Source organism: Montipora capricornis, chromosome 8 (genome assembly GCF_036669925.1).
Source record: "Montipora capricornis isolate CH-2021 chromosome 8, ASM3666992v2, whole genome shotgun sequence".
NCBI lineage: Eukaryota > Metazoa > Cnidaria > Anthozoa > Scleractinia > Acroporidae > Montipora > Montipora capricornis.
The window spans coordinates 42,091,218-42,111,217 of record NC_090890.1 but is presented as its reverse complement, the minus strand read 5'-3'; the positions used below and the strand labels follow the sequence as shown (position 1 = coordinate 42,111,217).

General features: G+C 40.0%; 3 protein-coding genes across 4 annotated transcripts in view; all 3 read right to left on the bottom strand.

The window, feature by feature from the left end:
* Positions 1 to 4,246: 4,246 nt before the first annotated feature.
* Positions 4,247 to 6,721, bottom strand: LOC138059263 (BTB/POZ domain-containing protein 2-like). The gene has a single exon (XM_068904828.1). The coding sequence runs from the start codon at positions 6,674 to 6,676 to the stop codon at positions 5,336 to 5,338; it is 1,341 nt and encodes a 446-aa protein (XP_068760929.1). The 5' UTR covers positions 6,677 to 6,721; the 3' UTR covers positions 4,247 to 5,335.
* Positions 6,722 to 11,416: 4,695 nt separating this feature from the next.
* On the bottom strand, positions 11,417 to 14,934 carry LOC138059256 (cytochrome c oxidase assembly protein ctaG-like). The gene is made up of 5 exons (XM_068904820.1): positions 14,354 to 14,934; positions 13,104 to 13,259; positions 12,734 to 12,859; positions 11,747 to 11,788; positions 11,417 to 11,630 (listed from the first exon to the last, which is right to left on the bottom strand). Exons 1-5 carry the CDS (start codon positions 14,765 to 14,767, stop codon positions 11,502 to 11,504), a joined length of 867 nt encoding a protein of 288 aa, XP_068760921.1. The 5' UTR covers positions 14,768 to 14,934; the 3' UTR covers positions 11,417 to 11,501.
* A 1,504-nt stretch (positions 14,935 to 16,438) lies between these two features.
* LOC138059257 (mediator of RNA polymerase II transcription subunit 7-like) overlaps positions 16,439 to 20,000 on the bottom strand; it is a 16,662-nt gene continuing 13,100 nt past the window's right edge. For both annotated transcript variants that reach the window (XM_068904822.1, XM_068904821.1), the window contains exons 3-7: positions 19,127 to 19,221; positions 18,541 to 18,618; positions 18,067 to 18,140; positions 17,443 to 17,536; positions 16,439 to 17,180 (exon numbers count right to left, since the gene is read on the bottom strand). In XM_068904822.1, coding sequence (XP_068760923.1) covers positions 17,094 to 17,180; positions 17,443 to 17,536; positions 18,067 to 18,140; positions 18,541 to 18,618; positions 19,127 to 19,221 — 428 coding nt within the window. In that variant the 3' untranslated portion in view covers positions 16,439 to 17,093. The remainder of the gene's footprint in view (positions 17,181 to 17,442; positions 17,537 to 18,066; positions 18,141 to 18,540; positions 18,619 to 19,126; positions 19,222 to 20,000) is intronic.

The following is a 20,000-nucleotide window of genomic DNA, read 5'->3' as shown; positions in this document are numbered from 1 at the left end:
CTTTTGCTTACTTTGAATTCGTAATAATCAAAAAGCAAGTAAAAACATCACATTTGGATGAAGGGGCGTTTCCTTTTCCATTTTATTTCTTTTCAGCGCCACATAATCCTGAAGTTCGAACTTCTTCTTTTTCTCCTTCCCTCGCTGGTGTATCATGATAAATGCAAAAGGCAGACTGCTCGCTGCCTACAAATAGCGCTGATAAGCAGTATTTAAGGCTAAGCACCCATTTCAAATAGTGCTGATAAACAGTATAAGTCTCAGGACCCATTCAGTTTGAACGGTTAGCTTTCAATAACTGTGATTTACCATATTGACAAGCCTTGGAGAACACCAGCCATTAAATTGTTAATTACAGACCGATAGAAATCCCTTCGCAGTCTAAACCTTCCCCTGTGGTGGTCACTAAGACATAAAGTACAACAAGAAATTGCAGAAAGAAAGAAAGCATACTATAAAAACAAAGTCCAGCATTTAAGGAAAGACGACTGCCGCAGGTGGTGGGGTACTGTTAACAGACTGACCGGCAGGTCCGAGAAAGCATCGTCTTACTCGCTGGAATGTGATGCTAAAGTCCTGAATGAGGACATTCCACCTTTGGATGCCACTAAAATACCAGCTTTCTTGCCGACCGAGACTTGTGTTCCAACTATCCAACCTCATGAAGTTTGCAGGAAGCTCTTAGCAGTTCAGCCTTTCACAGCCCAGGGACCTGGCAATGTGCCATGTCGTATTCTGAAAGAATTCGCCTATGAATTAGCGGAGCCTGTCACCACAAATTTTAACGCATCTATTGTTTCTAGAATTGTTCCTGCTATTTGGAAAGATTCAAAGATCCAGTCTCCTACAAATGAAGGTGATTTTAGACCTATATCCCTAACGCCCTGTCTGTGTAAGGTTTTAGAGGACTTTGTGGTCAAGTGGATGATTGACGATATCAGGAATAGGATTGACCCTAACCAGTTTGGCTGCTTAAAAGGTACATTTACCGCGCTTTGCCTCCTCAGCATGATGCACACCTGGTTGTCCTATCCAGATTCACCTAATAAACACCTCCGTCTTTGCTTATTGGATTTTTCGAAAGCCTTTGACCTTATTGGTCACAACGTACTGATTAGAAAACTGGTAGATTTAGGTGTTCGAGGATGTCTGTCTGAATACGTTCCAATTCAATTGTAAGGTACTTGGGTAAAGAGTCACGAGATACAGGAACGGCGTAATCAAGCACAGATCGTATACAAATGGTATAAAAGAGCCTCAGTTCGTTACAAGGTACTTTGGCTCTTTTTAGCTGGATTAAAAAGTACAGTCTCTTTGAAGCTTTTTTAATGACCTCTTCAATGTGGTGGTTCCAGGATAAATCACTTGAAATAATATATTTGAGTGAGACCAATCTTCTACTTGATCCGCGATAAATTGAGCACGCACTACTTGTTTTGCCTTTTAAGATGACTTCTGATATTGTTGTGTCGTCCACAAACTTCCATACACTGTCACCGCCGAGAATAAGATCATTGATCATAATAACAAATAACCACGGCCCTAATTTTGTTCCTTGGGGAACTCCCGATGGAACAGAGCCCCACTCAGAGTAGCAGTTTTCGGGCAGCTTTGTTCTTTGCAAGCGGTTGCTAAGAAAGTTAATGATCCAATTAATGACACTTTTGGGGTTTCCAAATTGCAGAGTTTGCTGACGAGAAGACTGTGATCTATAAGGTCAAAGGCTTTTTGATAGTCAAAAAGAATTGCCCTGACAGTATTTCCATTTCCATCAGTGCTTGTGGCCCAATTGTGTATCATACTCAGTAAGGCAGTAGTTGTAGAAGACTTAGGTACTGCTCCGTACTGGTTAGTATGATCATGAACGTTCAAAGCAGCTGGTTTAACGAAGTCACACACGATAATTTCCTCGGCAACTTTGGACATCCAAGGTATTAGTGAGATGGGGCGGACATCATTCTTAAGGTCTTCTACAGGATGTTTCTCAACCTCGTTCCCAGGGTCTCTCTTCTCTGCCTCCATTGTTGTTGAGACAGAGAAGAGAGACCCTGGGAACGAGGTAGGTTGTTTCTTGGGGAGTGGCGTAACATAAGCGCATTTCCATATGTTAGGTAATTGTTGTTCTTGCAACGACGTGTTGATGATGTTGGTAACAGGTAAGGCGAGAAGGTTTGCATGTTCCTTTCCGTCCTAGAGTATAGTTGCGTGGTTTGGCATAACGCCCTTCCCGCCTATCTGTCTAGTGAAATAGAGTGGGTCCAAATGCGAGCTTTATGGATAATATACCCTCGATCCTCATACCAGGGAGCTTTACAACTTGCTAAAATCGCTAGACTTGAAGATAGGCGCAATGAACTCTGTATGAGGGCTTTTGATAAAATTACCAAAGGCGGACCCTTGTCAAAACATCTAACCTCGATAAGGTCTATTGCCCATGACTATTCCCTTAGAAACTGTACCGCTTGGACGTCTTTTAAACGCAAAACCGAGCGTTTTAGGCGAAGCTTTTTCCCTAATACTGTCCTAATGGCAACCGCAACATCTTTTCAAATTAATTGTTAAGTGTCAAATTTTAAAAATTAAATTCTTAGTATAAATTTTCTAGTAGTTATGATTGAAATTTATGTAAATCTTGTAGGTTTTCTAATTTTTAATTATTTTGTAAACCCAGGCCCAATAAGGTTTTTTGTAATTTTCCGAACCGGAGACGAGTTCTGTTCTTTGATTAAACTGCAAAGATTATCTTTTGTTGTTCTGTTTGCCCGTGCCAACATCTTTTTTTCACAGTGCGAACGCTGAGTTTGCGGCGAAAATCGGTTTGTTATCATGACTAGAAATGATGCCTTTTTCCTGGTGTATTTTGCAAAGCGTCGTAAATAAACTTCGTACAATATTTGACGATTTGTCCTTCAGAATCAAGAGCCCACCTCTTGCATACAATTTTTGCTTTTGTTGCACTGGAGAGTCAGAGTGCCTTTTAACTGTGTGGATGAGCTGATAATTTGGTGGTTGTCGTGAAGGCTTGGAAATGTTGTGGAAGCTCGAGGTAGTAAGTAAGGACAGTAAGGGGGAAGGAAAGGGAGAGACGGTAAGTGGAAGAAGAACAGAAGGCAAGGAAAGGGTAGAGAAGGGTGTTTTCTTTTTTATCCCCCCCCCCCCCCCCTCTAAAAATCCAAGCCCCCCAAAAAACAGGTAAAACTCTTTTTTTAGAGAGTTCATAATAACCTAGATTTAACAAATTGGTCCTAGGTTGAAATTAAATTAACCTGAATTTTAATTCATTCTGTAAGATAAACAGACTGAAAAGTGGAAAATGTTATTGGTGTGAATACCATTTGTTGACTTTACCAAAGCATGTTACACTGCCCGGATAAAACATTGTTACACCGATTGTCCTAAACTCGGAAAACAAAGGAGACATAGCTTTGTTTAAGGCATTATCTTACAAAAAGAAGACTCAGGGTCAACAGAAGCGATTCATACAATCCGCTTATGTCGCATGGCGTGCGGGCGCAAGGATCACTCAGTCCTTCCGCCTGTTGCAAACGACCTTTCAAAGGTAGTCGTCTCTGCGAAATCTGATTTGTATAAGAAGAAACATCAATTTTCTGTGTTGCAGAATCGATGGGCGCATTTACAAATTCAATGACTAATTTTCTTCCAAAACTCAAGATATTGTGGGAGAGGAATTTTCTGGTACCGCCCCCAGATTAGAGCAAGGCAGTGAATACCATTTACTGGACCCATCCACGTCCTTTGCCTTGGTGACAACATTATAAACAGGACAAGCTTGCAACGACCTCTTGGACTGAAGTACTACAAGTGGACAACAAAATGTTCAAATCACTTAGCAAATGTAGTGAAATCCTTCGCGTCTGAACTACGTTTAGACAATACTCGTTACCTGATGGTGTCAAAAAACAATTTACACTTAAAGTATGGTTCCGAGGGAAACAGTTTTTTTTCCCGAGAGTCCTTATGTTCCCCTCGACTTCGTCTCGGGAAACATCAGGACTCGAGGGACTATACATTAAGTCCTTTGTTATATATTTAGACTTTTCTTTCAACAATCGTAGCAAAACATCCAGAGTGGGCAACAACTGCGGAATTGTATCCCAGTCAGGATATATTCGTACTATCGGGAGTTCGAATTCCCAGCTTTTGAAAATTCGCTTGTATAGAACTGCTGCTGGGCATTAAACATTTCATTGTTATTTAAACACTGGACACCTGGAATTATCTTAGCCAAAACTTGAGTCTGTGTTGAATGAATGAATGAACTTTATTTAAGTGTCAGAGTATTTAGCTAAATATAAGCTAATTGTGGACACTAAAAGAACATTCCAATACAAATATAAATTAAAATAGGAACACCACGAGTGTTAAAAGCTAATTTAAAATTTAAAAACTAATTTAAAATTTACAATCTTTTAAATCACCTTAGCCTAAGTATTGTTGGCGAAAGGAAAAATTAACAAGCGGCAAATGGGGAGGGGCGTTCTGAAATATGCATTTCATAGCCTGCGAATACGGGCATTACTAAACCACAAAACAGCGAAACGAAACACTAAAACACCATGTATGACCCCACAATACATTTAATACTAACCGACAAAAGTTGGATTTGAGATTATATATCGTTGTAGGCCTAATTAGGCATAAAATGTTATTGCTCCTAATTCATTGAGATTAAGATTAGGATTCAGATTAAGACTGAGATTATGGGCAACAACTTTTTAGGCCTTCAATGTATGGTGGGGTAATACATAGTGTTTTGGTGCTTCTTTTCGCCGTTTCATTGTTTAGTAATGTCCCGCGAATACAGCTGCTTCTCGTCACTAATCGCCGCTTGGGCCAGCCCAGGCGGCAGTTAGCAATGAGAGGCGGCTGTAATCGTAGGCTAGGTAGTTCACAGCGCCCCACAGCATTCTCCCGGCGGCTTATGCCTCTCCCGGCAATACTAGCGCCAGCTACACAGGCTAATCTCACCTTAGATCACTGTTGATTAACCCTTCAACTCCCAATAGTGCCACTTATAGATTTTACTCTGTCTAACGCCAGACGATTTTACTCGTCAATGGGGAACCCCACGGGGCTGAAAGGGTTAACAACAGCTGGATTCACTCAAAAACTATGTCCCCATTAAGAAATTTTAACCATAAACGATTAACTATTTTTGTCTTTACTCAATGTTATTATTTATGTCTACACACTACTTGCCTTTGGTATCTTAATTAGCATATTGTCACTGAAAACCCCATGAGGGGAGTGTCAAAAAAGTTCTGTATATCGGTAATGACAGTGATCAGTTCTAGGTTATTAATCAGAGGTATGGTTAACCAGAATAATGGAAAAGGAAGCTTGGAAACTGGCCTGTTGTCTCACTGGTCCCATTATTAGGCTTATCTGAAGTGCAAATCGTAAATCCCACTCCTGCAGTCTCAAAAACTACTTTCCCTTGTTGACCGTACCATGATTGTGGCCCCTTGATGTTTGAAATAATTTTGTATGTGTTCCCTGGCTCTAAAATCACGGGAGAGTTGAACAAAACATCAAATCCATAATAGGCATGATCCATGTCTTTTTTACAGGAATATGTTCCAGATCTTTTCACCTGAGATGAACCACGTGTCACATCAGTAATTTCTGTGGCAACTGTATACTCACCACCCTCACAGCCGAAGTGCTGTACTCCCAAAAGATTGATAGCCTTATCTACACTAAGGCACAGAGAATCTGGGCCTCTAACATAAGACCACCAACCCGCATTTGTTCCAGGCTGTTTGAAGTGTGTAAATCGCCGACATCGAGTTGTAACAACGCCAAGCCTTGGAGACTGTGCAAATGGCAAAGGAGATGTCAGTACTTGATTGTAGTGCTTCACCATGTCACAAATTTCCTGAACGTTCAATATGTTGGAGTCAATTACAAAAGAAGCAAACTCCTTTTCTGACATCAAGGGAAATCTTATTTCTTTTAGGATTTCGTCTCCAATGATTCTTCTCTTTGCCTGACCATCCGTAGCTAACCCTTGCTCGTTACATTTCCGCTTAGCCCAGCGATCAACAGCCTTGAACAATTCTGCTTCCTTGATATTCAACCTATCCCTCTTTACAACAGACTTCAGTAGGGATCTCTCGACCGTAACAAAATAATCTGACGTCACAGCTTCGGCTGCCTTAAACTCGATCAATTCCCAGCATCGATTTTCCAACTCTTTATCTTCAAACTTCTCGGCGTGTGGGAGAATGGAGAAAACGTTGGATGCCCCCAGGTTATCTCGAAGAAATTTGTTACACTTTTCCGCAAGTGAAGGCACTAAGTATTTCTTCGCCAAGTACAGCACACGTATTACATTACTTCCGGTTAGCTGTACTTCATCGCTGTACAAGAAACGTAAAAACTCCAGTACACTCTCGTACTCACAGTCAGGCAGTTCAATAGAGCTTCTAGCGCTTGCCATTTGACCATAGAACATAGCGTAGAACACAGGGCTGCTTATTGCAAGCACAAATTTGTGAGCTGGAATCACCTTGCTTTCGATTTCACTTCCGTCATTCGACACGGGAACAATGAACTTTACATCGCTCAGTAACTCCTTGTTGAAAACAAATTTCGTTCTTTGGCTAATAGATGAGCTTTTTGTTTGCCAGTTTTCTTCAACGCTAGTAGCCATTGTGCTTTGCAGGTGTCCTTTTACACCAAGTATTTGGAAAACAGACTGGAAATGGATCAAACCTCAGAGAAAATAATTCCGTCGATTGAATTGATTTTTACATTGTACGGATAAGACTTGACACTATTAATCATCAGTAGCATTTTGATCATTATGCTTTTTGTTAGCATTGACAACAAGTCCATGCGCATGCATTGGTGTTGGCGCACATGCTTGCCTCGTCCTTGAAACTCGAAGTTGCATGCAAATTGCTGAAAAAGGAATCAGGAAAACCAAATACAAATTAACAATTTCGCTAATTAAAGCGATTCGACGGGGCGCGGTGGCCTCATATTTAGAGTGCTGGACTCCGGATCGAGTGGTCCGTGTTCGGGTCCTGGCTGAGGACATAGTGTAGTGTTCTTGGGCAAGACACTTTACTCTCACGGTGCCTCTCTCCACACCCAGATGTATAAATGGGTACCGGCGAAATGCTGGGGATAACCCTGCGATGGACTAGCATCCCATCCAGGGGGGAGTAGAAATACTCCTAGCCGCTTCATGCTAATGAAACCGAAGATAAGTGCCGACCTGATGGGCCTTCTGGCTCGTAAGCAGAGACTTTTTTAAAGCGATTCGACGGATGACACTGAAAAAGCCAATCTGCTTAAACATTTTTTTTTTTACAAGGTTGCTGACGAAATCCAGCCATTGCAAGTTCATAATGAGAGCACTGACACGCAAACGCCGACAAATATAATAATGAGGCGAAAGAAAATTGCATGAAGATAAGATCAACAAGTGCTATTAAACTGGACAAATGTCAGCACCTCTTTTAACATTGGCTGGTCAATCAATAGTTCCATCCCTCCAGAGATGTGCAGGGATGGCGCAGGGATGGCGCAGGGATGGCGCAGCGGTGAGAGCACTCGCCTTCCACCAATGTGCCCGGGTTCGATTCCCGGACTCGGCGTCATATGTGGGTTGAGTTTGTTGGTTCTCTACTCTGCACCGAGAGGTTTTCTCCGGGTACTCCGGTTTCCCCTCTCCTCAAAAACCAACATTTGACTTGACTTACTTTCATTGTTAATTTCAGTTTACAGTGTCCCCAATTAGCGCTCCAGCGCTAGGACAACTAGCCACTGAAATAAAGTTCCTTTCCTTTCCTTTCCCTCCAGAGAATATTTGAACATAGTGCTAAGGCTTGTAAGCCACCAGTTCGGTGGACAAAAGGTAGAGTTAATGCAACATTAAAAAAGGAAGCTAGGAAGAGGGAACATGATACAGACCACTTTACATGCTCACCATTCCAAGTAAGTTAACACGCAGTCAGGCAAAAGTTACTCGACAACAGGAATTGGGGGTATAAGAAGGGCAAGTCAACAGAGCAGCAGCAGCAGCAGCGAAGCCCCGACTCTGACCTCCACCCCAGAAGCCAAGGATCAATTCTACGCGGCTCTGCAGGAAACACTATCCGAAATCCCAAGTTCCGAGGGCATATATCTGCTAGGCGATTTCAACGCTCGCGTTGGGACCGACTGGCAAGTATGGCCTACCTGCCTCGGGCAGGTATATTGGAGACGACGTTTTAAGTGACACTAAACATGCATCTGGTTTACAAGAGGAAATTCCGATGAAAAATAAATTCTTCACATACGAACAAGCGATGATTTCGTTGAAACATCGACCATTTGGTGGGTAAAATTCGTAACGAAAACAATACGTAATTGTACCAGCGATATTCTGTGTAAAGTTAATAAATGCGTGGAATTGACTTCGAATCGATTGCCACATTTTTACGTACGAAGATACTGAAATTTATTATAGGCATAACACCTACCACGGTTAAAATTTGAAACAAAAAGTCAATTAAAATCGCGCGCGAGCGTCAAGCAACTGCACTTACAGATTTCTTACCATCGCGCGCGACATGATTCCTGTAGCGCGCGACGCAATTCGTGTCGCGCACGAGGGTGGTAACTTACATTTGAGCGGTACTAGCTGTACTTCATCGCTGTACAAAAAACGTAAAAACTCCAGTACACTCTCGTACTCACAGTCTGGCAGTTCAATAGAGTCCCTAGTGTCCGCCATTTGACCGTTGAACATGGCATAGAACACAGGGCTGCTTATTGTGAGCTGGAATCACCTTCAGTGTCACATTACTTTCGATTTGACTTTCGTCATTCGACACGGCAACAATAAACTTTACATCGCTGAGTAACTCCTTGTTCTGGCTGATAGACGAGCTTTTTTTTTGCCAGTTTTCTTCAACGCCAGCCATTGTACTTCTGTGGTCTTTTTCACACTATTAATTAATTAATTAAACTGAAAATGGGAATGCCGCGTGCCTACTGATCACCTAGGCAGCTAAGCAACCCGGCCGTGTTAACCGAGGGCCAGGTGGCTCAGAGGCCTAACGACCGCCCCATGGAGTACCCCTATGTATGGAGTACTGTAAAAGCCCACATAAGAACCTAGAATTTTTGAGGTCAGGCTGAACAGGTTCTTATATTTTTTGGGTAGTTTTTCACAATTCAGGCTGATTGCGTTCTTATTAGGTTCTTATTTTTCAGAGGTTGTCCTAGGACGCTTTCCATTTGACAGAACCGACCGGCCAGACCAGGCATTTGGAAGGACTAACTCAACAACGCCTTAAATTAACACGTTTTGAGGATGATATATACTCCTCCAGAAGAATGCGAAGGATTGCCTTGCAAGTGTTCCTTCAAATTGTTGCATTTTTTTGCAAACTGACGGGTCTGGCCAGCCAGTCCTGACAAAAGAAAAGCGCCCCTAATGAAACAATTGGCAGAAATATTGAACTACTAAATACACAATGGTTTGAGCACTTGTATTTGCAACAACAAGAATGCTTACCTTGCTTGCTAAACAATAACATACACAATAACTTTTTGTCAGAAGGTTCTCACAATTAAAAACCAGAATTTTGACCATCAAAATTGGAGTGATTTTTGTGTAGAAGAACGTTTTTTTTTTTTGCCGGGCTGAACAAGTTCTTCTATTTTTGGATATTTAAATGTCAAAATTCAGCCTGTAGGTTCTTAAATCATAGGACAAAAATCGTATCGTGACAGAGCGTTAAACATAAGAACTTACTCGGCTGCAGAATGGTCCAAAATAGAACGGCTGTCTACAAGTTAAGAAATGGTATATGATACCCTGTGGTGTCGTCCTCTCTTCCAAAGACAGAATTGGCGTAAAAATGCAAAAGAGGTGGCCGCAAGATAAGTTAAACTTAAAGTCCGGAAAAAAAACACGCTTGTGCTTAAGTTCCCGAGTCCGTGTCTTACTTAGGGCCGATTTACACAGTGCGATTTTGGCGCATGCGACAAACTTACGACAGGCCTACGACATGACTTACGATTGTCGCAGCGTTTTAAAACATGTTTTAAAATGCTAAGACATTTTCTCTGGCGTACACGACAATCGTAAACGAGTTGTAAGCCTGTCGTAAGCTTGTCGGTTCTCATATGTGGCTTTTTACTGTACCAAAATGGAGTACCCCTAAAATAGTACCCCTAAAATACTTTTCGAAGTTGAACTTCCAAGTAAAGGCTGTTCGATTAATGAAGCAAAAATTTCAATCCTTTTAAAACCCGCCTCTCTTCAGTGCCTCTTCTTCAAGAAAGCATGTTTACTATTCTGGGTAGTGGCCAGTGCGCGGCTTATCTCTTTTTTTTAATGGCGGCCTACCAGTACGAGACCTGCAACTGTGGGCCATAAAAGGTTTGAACTCATCCTTCTTATACCTCTAAACTATTTTTAGGGGTACTCCATTTGGCCTCTCCATAGGCTAGGGGCCCACTCCAAATCTTAAAGCTAACCTTGGTAAAATCGGGGCAAACGTCGCATAGCTTTCTCTTACAAAACTGTTTTTTGTTCGATCCGAGGTGAGCGATACGAGTTGCTCCAGTCCGACTTTTGTACCTGCCTCTTTGAACAGCGATGACTTTTATTGAGAAAATTCATGACTTGAGAGAGCCTGTGGCCTGCGCTCACCAGCACTGAAAGGACCTGCAATCTATTTACTGGGTTGCCATATGGCAATCCAGTCATAATATTAGTTGAATTTCTCCATTTTATTTTTCAAACATGGCATGTCAGGGTTGTCAGGGTTGAGGACAAAACAAGGGGTTAGGGTGATTTCTCGAAGCCTTTTTTTTTTTTTTACATCTATCCGAGGTGAGCAATCTGAGTTGATCTGGTTTGACTTTAGTACATGCCTTCATTCAAAGCAGTCAATACCTTGAGTGTTGGTGACGGATTTAACCTACAGGCTGCCATTGCGCTTGGTCAATTTCACCAGTTCAGACTAGCTGATTTCTGGTTCTAAGGTCACTAACTTCAGGCATCTAAAAGTCACGAAAAACGACCATGGATACGGTGGAAAAAGGAAAATGATTGAGTTCCCAGTCACTGCTGAAAAATAATGTTTTGGTGTCTCCTTAATGTTCTTGTTTGTATTTTCTCCCCGGAAATCTTCAGCTCACAGGGTAGACTGTAACACAGCAGGTTCCAGTGAAATTAAGTCCAAAAAAATGGTCAGTGAACATGGAATCCTTTGCACTATACCTTCACCATGCTGTTTGACAGTTTCATCACTAACCCTTTTTTAAAAATTACTTGTCATCTCTTGGCTATACAACATTGTACGTTACTTGTATGCTTTGCCTACCAGAAGATACCAATTTGAACCCTGATAAAGTCTGTGGCAAAAATACAAAACAAAAACAGCTCTTTACATTATGCCCATTTTATTCTTTGGCTCAAGAGAGGGAGGCCCTCTAACAGACAGCATTATTTTTTGTAATATCCCAGTCATTCATATCCCAAGTTTTTCTGCTTCCTTGGCCTCAAAGAATGTATAGGATAGTGTAATTGTGTCCACTTTTGCCATGGCTGGATCTTCGGTGAATTCAGGATCAATGTAGAAAAATACTGGCATATCAACCTGATGAGATTATCATAAACACTATTAAAAACTGGTTACAAAAATTGTTTAAATCTGCTTCCTGAAGGCATAACTCAGCCATTACAAGGCAATTCCAGGGCAAAAATTGATTTTACCTGCTCACGAGGGTTGAGTCTTTGTTCTTCAAAGCAGAAACACTGTAAACAGAAGAAAACATAATGAGCCTAAGTAATCAGAGCAATGTCTTGAGTCCTGAATGACTTGATCCTGACAGCATAGATGTTGGTACCAAAGGAAGCCGATGGTGTGTCCTTTATGCCCTTACATTAGTGCTTTACTTTGATCAAAGGCATTGACACCTGAACCGCCCTGGACCGCCTCCATTGACAAGTAAAATTGTCTGGTGTCAGACAGAGTAAAATCTATTAAGTGCCACTCTCAGGGGTAAATATGTTAAAGACAAATCAATAATATTATTCCAGCCTAAATGTTTTAGTGAGCAAAAAAGGCTGATTTGTTTTAAATTAAATTCAGTTGCAATGTATCAGAATTCTGACAGTAAAAGGGTAGATCTTATATACTGTACAGGGCCACATTTGAAGTGGTCATAAAAAAAGTAAACAAATTTCTGGTTTCTAAAAAAACTGTGGCGCTGCGTTGGTAGGAAAGTGAAACATGAAAATTTGGTTTTATCAAATGAGTTGACAAAGGTCGAATTACCACCATGAAAGATTTAGAAAGCTTTCCAAATCTTTCACGCTGGTGATTTCACCTTTATCAACTCGTTTGATAAAACCAAATTGTTATAAAGAAGTGGCTTGGTAGCCCAGCAGTGGGAATATTAAATAAAAGAATGAGATAAAAAGCGTATCATTACTACATAAATTTCAATGGTTTTGCAGCTCAACAACTTATCAGTCAAAACAAGACATAAAAGAATGAGGAAGGTATTTTTTGGGTTCCTCTTCAGTGACTGACAAGCCAGTCAGCCACTAATAAGCTTCCCCCTTTTTTATTTGGCTGATGAGCCAACAAGCTTAACTTATATCTCAGGCACCTCAAGCATCTCAGGGCTAGCAATGTATTTTATACTGTAGCCCGAGAAATATCAGAGACATAAAACATATCATTTCCCGTCTTACTTGTATTTTGTTGAAATACTGTCCTGCCTCAAAAGGAATTACATTATATGTAGAAATTCCAGTAATAGCTTGATCAGTTGGATTTGTAGCAGTATAAAATGCCAAAGCTGTCTCACCAGGCACAATCTTGAAGAAAAAGTACACAAGTTAAATAAATTTCTAAACATACTGGTAAATCATAACCAGTACTTATAATTTATAAGTAATTACTACAAATAATTATATCAATCAAAGTAGAAAATAATCCAGAAATAATAAATAACATTATTAGTCATGCTTAATGCAAAACAGCAACAGTGACTGGGCTGGTGATGTCAACCCTTAACACTGACTTAAAAAGCATGGCTTATATTCTTATTGCTACATTAACCTTGACAGCTGTCTGTTGAGGCTTAAAATTCCATCGCATGGCACCACTCTTATCTGCGTTAAACCTGATCAACAGCTCTCTTTCTGGCTTTCTTTGCATCTGCTCAATCTTCTCCCCTGCATCTTCTCTCTTTACTGTTCCACCTAAGCCGGTTGCCTAAACAGAAGCCAACCAAATTAATTTAACAGGTTTGTGAATGTAGTGAAGCATATACAGTCAACTCTCCGCTAATGGACACTCTCGTAAGCGGACAGCTCTACGTACAGATGCTTTTTTCAATTCCCCATTTTACCTTCCAGTCAAACTCCGTATTTACACATTCCCGTAAGCGGACACTCTCTCGTAAACGGACATGGACACTCAAAAAAAATTTAAATTTTTCTTTTGTTTACGCTCTCTCTTAAGCGGACACCCCACGTATAATAATAATGACTCTTGGCGATGAAATTTGTCTTTAATTTGCAATTCAAACAAAACTATCACCTTTGACAGAGCAACAGAACAGTGGGGATGGTTTTGTCAAATTTCCATTTGTCTGCCGGGAAGCAAGCTGTCTGTTCATTTGACATAAACAAGAGTCTATCATGTATTTGTAGTGGCACGTTATGGGAATAATTCTTATAAGCAGACAGCTATACTAACAGATGCTTTGTCCAATTCCTGATGGTATCCCCTTATGAGAGAGTTGACTGCACCAGTAGTAGCATGTAGTAGTTTCAACATAAGAGCAGCACAAGAGGCATCATTAACATCAACATCATCATAATCATCAGTGACCATGTTAATCACCATGTATGTGAGCTTAATGCATCGACCAGAAGGCGGTAACATGATAACCAGCCCTGAAGAGATTCTTTGTTGTTAGAAGCGTCATTTTCAAAGCTTATACTATCAGTCACAAGAAATTGCTAAATTGAGAAAGATGATAAGCTTAGTAGCTATTTGCAGAATGATTGGACTTAATGCCCCTCTGGTCTGGAAAATTAATCCTTCAAAGACCCTACCAGTTTCAACACTCCTGTCTAATGCCCTCCTCATCAGGGGTGATCCACAGTTATTTCAAGAGTCCTTTTGACATTTTTTGGGGGATGTTCTCAGATCGCTGTGAAGAGTGTACTACTAGGTTCAAATTACGTAATCCTCTCACCCCACCCGTAATGAAAATGCACTCCTTCGTCCCTACTGGCTGTTGCCTACCATTGGATCGAGAATATGGAAACTGGTGACAGATGTTGCTAATTATTACTCACCTGGCAGAAGAGACGATAAAGAGGAACGGCAAGATAGGAAAATCCCATAACTGTTATCGCTAAAGCTACGACATAAATAGCTGTCGTTCTATTGCGTTCATTAAAAGCTGAAGAGCTGCTGTAAACGGAACGATTCCCATAAAAACACCGTGTTACGTCATCAGACGATAGTAGCACTATCGGAGCGCTAGCTTTTCTCTCTTGTCGGCACAATCTCTTTGATAAATCAAACTTTCTGAAGCACCCAGAGCAGATAGTCCTTCCCTGTGAGCCAAAACAGACGTTAAGTGAAGTTTCCCTACGCAAAAGGCTTGATAAAGACGATGGTTTCCAAAACGATAATCGTAAACTCCATGGACGCAAACCGGAGGATGAAGTCCTATGCGATGCTATTTGCGCAAGCGACCAAGACATGATCGGCTTTTTCTCCTCTTATCAAAGTAAATCTTCAAAAATATTTACTTTTGGTTTAGACAAACAACCGAAACTACAACTACATGAAATACAATAAAAATTCGACATTTATCCAGCCGACCAACGAAAATGGACCCTGTCCTCCATTTACTTCAAAACACCGGACAGGAAGACTGGGGCAAATACAATTCTTTTTCAGGGAGGGGAGAAAGGGGACTCTGCTACACACTTGCAAGGAAGTCGGGAAAATCGCAACGATCAAAATGAGCCCCAGAATCGGCAAGAATTTCTGACGTTGATCAATAATAAAGCAGATGCTATATCCAAAATGATGGAATTACCTGTTGATAAATAACCTCGTCTAGGAGAGTAAATTTTTGATCAACCGCAAGAGTTGGGCGATTGTGATTTTTGTGTTGAATTTGCACATTTCTTGTCAATTTTTAAAACACTTGAAAGAAAAAAAACAAACTGATAAAAACAAAAACCCAGTGTCTTGCCATCATTTTGACACAGATATATCCTGTGAGTAAACATGCAAGGTAACTTGATCACGGCACCCGCTGAATTCGGTGTCACTTTCGATTTTGCGATTTACTTGTGCAGCCAAAAGTACAATAGAAAATTGAACGTAGCGAAAATATCCCAATGTTGAGAAAGTTGAGTTGTATTGTGTGACGGTAGTTTTCTTTAACAATTTGTGATTCCTTAAATTGTATTTAAATCGGAAATTAGTGGTTTATCGTCAGAACCGACTGACAAGTTGATTAGGTGTTCATACATCGGTAAAAGTATGTTTACGCCGCGTTTTCCGGTCGGCGTCTTGTTCTAAAAATGATTCATTGTGTTAGGATGTTTTTTTTTTTGCAAAAGTTCTGTTCGTTGTCAGATAGTTGAGCTGTGTGAGAAGAAAGGTTGAAGGCGAGCGACATCAGTTAAATAAAAGTTGAAGTTTGCGAAGAACGGCCTGTTGAGTCTTGGCATTCATGAAACCAAAATGTTTTTCGCTGATGGTAACTTTTTATACTCTAGGCCCAAAATTTAAGTTGTGTTCATGTCGCAAATTTCGTTGCTGATGGCAAAATAACTTCCTTCTGCTCTTCCTAAAACCTGTGTACAGCTGTATCAAAATTTATTTACTTTTGCATCAACATTTGCTTTGCATAAAGCAGTCTAACAAAATCTGTACCTCGCTTAGTTTGCATTTTTGAGCGTTAAAATAGAATTTTCGGTCCTACGTTTCAGAGAGCAAGTCGTATATTTTTGGGTCTCCCATTCAAATACTAACCCCGCCGGACAGGGATTAGGGTGCTTTCGATTGGGAAATCCGAATTTAGATCTTAAAATTCGGATCTTTGGATTTCCAATCAAACACAAAATCCGAAAACGGATTTCGTGATGGGTTTTGTTCATTGAAATCCTTACCCAACATGGATTTCCAATTAGTGAATCCGCAACAAAATCCGTTTCCAGATTTTGTGTTCGATTGGAAATCTGAAGATCAGATTTTAAGATCTAAATCCGGATTTCCCAATTGAAAGCACCTCTAACTTCAGTGAACTTTTGTCTTAGAAAGCTGTCAGACACTCAGAGTGCACACTTAACCTTGTGGTAAAAAAGAACTTGTAAGGGAACTTGAAAATGATCAACATGTCAGCCTCGAAGCCAATGTTTCTGATTCCCTTTTATTTTCTTCAATCTTTCTGGGTTAATTATTTTACTAGTAGCCACATGTCTTCTAACGTCATACAGTAAAAAATAGGCACGCATTACGTACGTGTGGTGGTGCAGTGACACAGCACTGTATTCCATAATTATTGTCAACTGAGCTGCGCTTTGTCCTCCAGGAGATTCAAGTTATCTTTGTGTAATATGTAGCTCTAATAGTACACGATATTGTTTTGGTACTGTATATCATTATAGTGCCTGCCCATGGTAGATGTCCTAGGTAAATAGCCCCCCTGAGTTTAAGCACAACACCTATTTACACATTTTTCTTTCACAAATTAAACTTCCAAAAAATTCCCACAGTATTTTTATAGTGGTATTAATGTGGTCATACATTGTACACTTTATGCCTGATGAAACAAACTAAGTTTCAAAATATTTGTACATCCATGGTTAGCAATTTCTAGAGACTCATGATCATTTCTCTCTTTCAACAAAAGAAAAAGAAAAATCTTCTCCAAAAATAACTGTTGGGTATTATAAACCATGGCAATACCTTGGTTTCTTTTCCAACCATTTTCTACTAGCAGCTGTGCTGCTGTTTCTGTGTCATTGGAGTCAACCACAAGAAGTTCTAATTATGCCTCAAAAAAATTTGCTAAGAAATCTCTTCCAAAGCACTGCACATTATTTCATCTTTTCTGCTGAACTCATCATCTTCATTGTGGTTTTTAGATTCATCAACCTGATGGGGAAAGAAATTCGATAAATTTTACAAACATAATATACTATTACTACCCAGAGAATAGAATGGGGACCAAAGACTACTACTTAACATTTTTTAAAAAGTGACTAAAAAAAATTTGAACAAAAAAGGATAATTAGAGTTACTTATTATTGCTGGCATTATTAATAAAGAAAGATTATGATCTTGAGAAAAGGTCTCTCCCTGTTTAGATTTTTTTTAAAAATCAAGTTTGGAATTCTAATACCACAGCATAATGTACCTCCATTTGTTCAAATGAGCCATCTTGTTGTCTAGTGGCCATCTGCAGGGATGATGAACATGACTGAAGAATTGCAACAACTCTGTCCAAGTGCCTGTACCAAGACAATTAATTTTCATTAACCCATTGACTCCTTAGCCTGCAAACGCAGACGTATTTCCAGCGGTCGTTTCTCTCCCCCAAAAAGTAGCTACGGTACTTTTCGGGGGAGAGAAAATTGACTCCTAGGAGTGAGACAAAATCTACTTGTCAATGGAGGGGGGGGGGGGGCTGGGGGGAAGGGTGCAGTTCTAAAGAATGCTTTGTTTATGGTGGAAGTGCACTTAGCTATAACGCTAGTTTACAGGCACTTCCCCGTTAACAATGTGAAAGTAACAAGAATATTCAAACTTAACAGAAACATTATTAAGAACCCCAACTGGCAGGAGGCAGCCAGTTGGCTATTTACAAAGGGTGGTAGAGTTGAATCCAGGACAACTGGAAACAAATCCAAACCAGAAGTCAGAACGGGATTTGAACCCGTAGCAGCCACATGCAAACCCAACGCCCTAACCACTAAACCACGCTGCAGTCATGTTCTGAAGTCAATGGGTTTTAAACCACACAAGAACTCCAAGAACTTACTTGTACAGTTTGTCAGCAGTTTCAAGTCGCTGTTGTTTCTGCCTTTCCATCATAACTCTCAGTGTCTCCCGTGCCTGAAATATGAAAAATAACCAGATTTATTGAGTAAAGTGTATGCTGTGGAAAGTAATGATGTTTCCTTAGACTTTACTTGAGGTAGTAACTTGAAAAATCAAGTTTCTGCACAAATATTACTGGGGAAGCTTTAAGATGTTTCCCAAAATTTAATTTTAGCAAGTTCTTTGGTTCTCAGTAGTTCCATTCCATGTTTCTTTGATCCCCAAAAATGTGTCCTGTGCTATTCCAATTGGAGGAGATAACTGATAGTAAGGAACCCCTAGGGATTTTGTACTCTGTGGACATCTACATCTACAACAATAATATTTTATTATTGGCAATTAAATAATCTATAGATGCTCAGCAACACATCTTTCAGCAACTTCTTGATCAGACACTTGCGAACCAAGAGCTTACCTGATGTGGCCTTAGTTCATTGATCAAGTGATGAATATTAATAAACAACAAATTCAAATCTTCTAGTTTTTTCTCCCTCTGAAAAGAAACAAGAAGAAAAAAAAGCAACATGGTTAAATGACAAATATTGCAATATGAAACACACAGCTTGTTTTGATGGCACAAATGATAAGTAAGCGTTGGGCCATGCGACAAATGTACATGGTTGGGTGCTCCAACCTTCTTTAGTGTGATAAGATACAAGAAAAAAAAGTGGTACGATTCAAAAAGTATGTGTCATGGATTTCATAGCGTGGATCAACAAATAACTACAAGAAACCTGAAACTTAGTGTATCCCTTGGTTACCAAGTGTTGTGCTGTAAATTAGGGTCTCCTTTCCCCAACCACTCAATTACCAGCCACAAGAACCTTAAATTTTTATTATTGAAGTGGAAAAACCAAGGAGGTGTAACTGAAAGTAAGACACCATGAAATGAGATTGCTAATGTTTTAGGTTACCCTTAGAAACCCTTACCCTAAGTCTAACCCTAACCCTAAATACATATTCTGAACATTTTTACTGGAGCTCTGGTTCTTGTTGCTTACCTTGGGTGATGAAGGAGACTTGATGAGAATATCAAGCAACTCCAGAAAGTTGATGACAATTGAATGGTTTAACTTCTTCAGTTCTTTTATTCTATCTGAAAATGGTGGATTATTAAACCTTAGCTTTAGAAGGAGAAAGGAAAAATAAAATTGCTAAATTACTTTTCATGCAGTCACCTATGTAGTCTGCTTTCCTTGGGAACATGGAGTGCACCAAACTCAAAAGCATATAGCAGGGAGCCACTGCATATGTTGTGGTTGAAAGATTTTTCCTGGTTTAATTAACCCTTTCACCCCAAGACAGGACTAAACCCCCCATACTTGGTATTTTACTCAGTCTAATCCCAGACGATTTTATTTGTCAACGGGAAACCCCCAAGAGTCAATGGGTTAAAATTTTTAAAGTCAGTCGCATTTTGATTTGCCTTTGTTTCAGATCATGAAAATGAATAATTAATAGACAAAGAAATATGAAAATTGAAGTGGTTTGAAACATTTTAAATGAGATTTTACTGCCCCATCAGTAAAATACGGTTAATGGAACGTAACTATACTAAAAGGGGCTATTCATGTCGCGTTAGTTATCTTCGTGTTCTTTGTAGTCGGTCGTTCAAGGTCATAAAATCAATGGTTTTGTTGTAAATAAAATGAGGACATAGTGACTTTGTTCCTAGATATCAGTTTATAACGCACACTAGCATTGGCCAAATCTGTTAAGGCCTCATTCATAACTGTTAAAGAGCACATGTAATACCTACCTGCTCATAGAAGAAGCTGTACAACTGGCTTCTTTAATAGACAGAGTCTAGCTATAAAAGCCTCAGTTAGCCGTCCAAGGTTCACTTGGCAGTTTGTCTTCTATAGTAAACCAACT

Bases quoted from the DNA above. Each gene is read 5' to 3' on its own strand.
- LOC138059263 (XM_068904828.1), bottom strand. From the start codon at position 6,676: ATGGCTACTAGCGTTGAAGAAAACTGGCAAACAAAAAGCTCATCTATT.
- LOC138059256 (XM_068904820.1), bottom strand. From the start codon at position 14,767: ATGTCTTGGTCGCTTGCGCAAATAGCATCGCATAGGACTTCATCCTCC. The intron at 13,260-14,353 runs GTGAGTAATAAT...GCTTCTGTTTAG, and splicing joins TTTATCGTCTCTTCTGCCAG to GCAACCGGCTTAGGTGGAAC. The intron at 11,631-11,746 runs GTAAAATCAATT...TAATCTCATCAG, and splicing joins GACTCAACCCTCGTGAGCAG to GTTGATATGCCAGTATTTTT.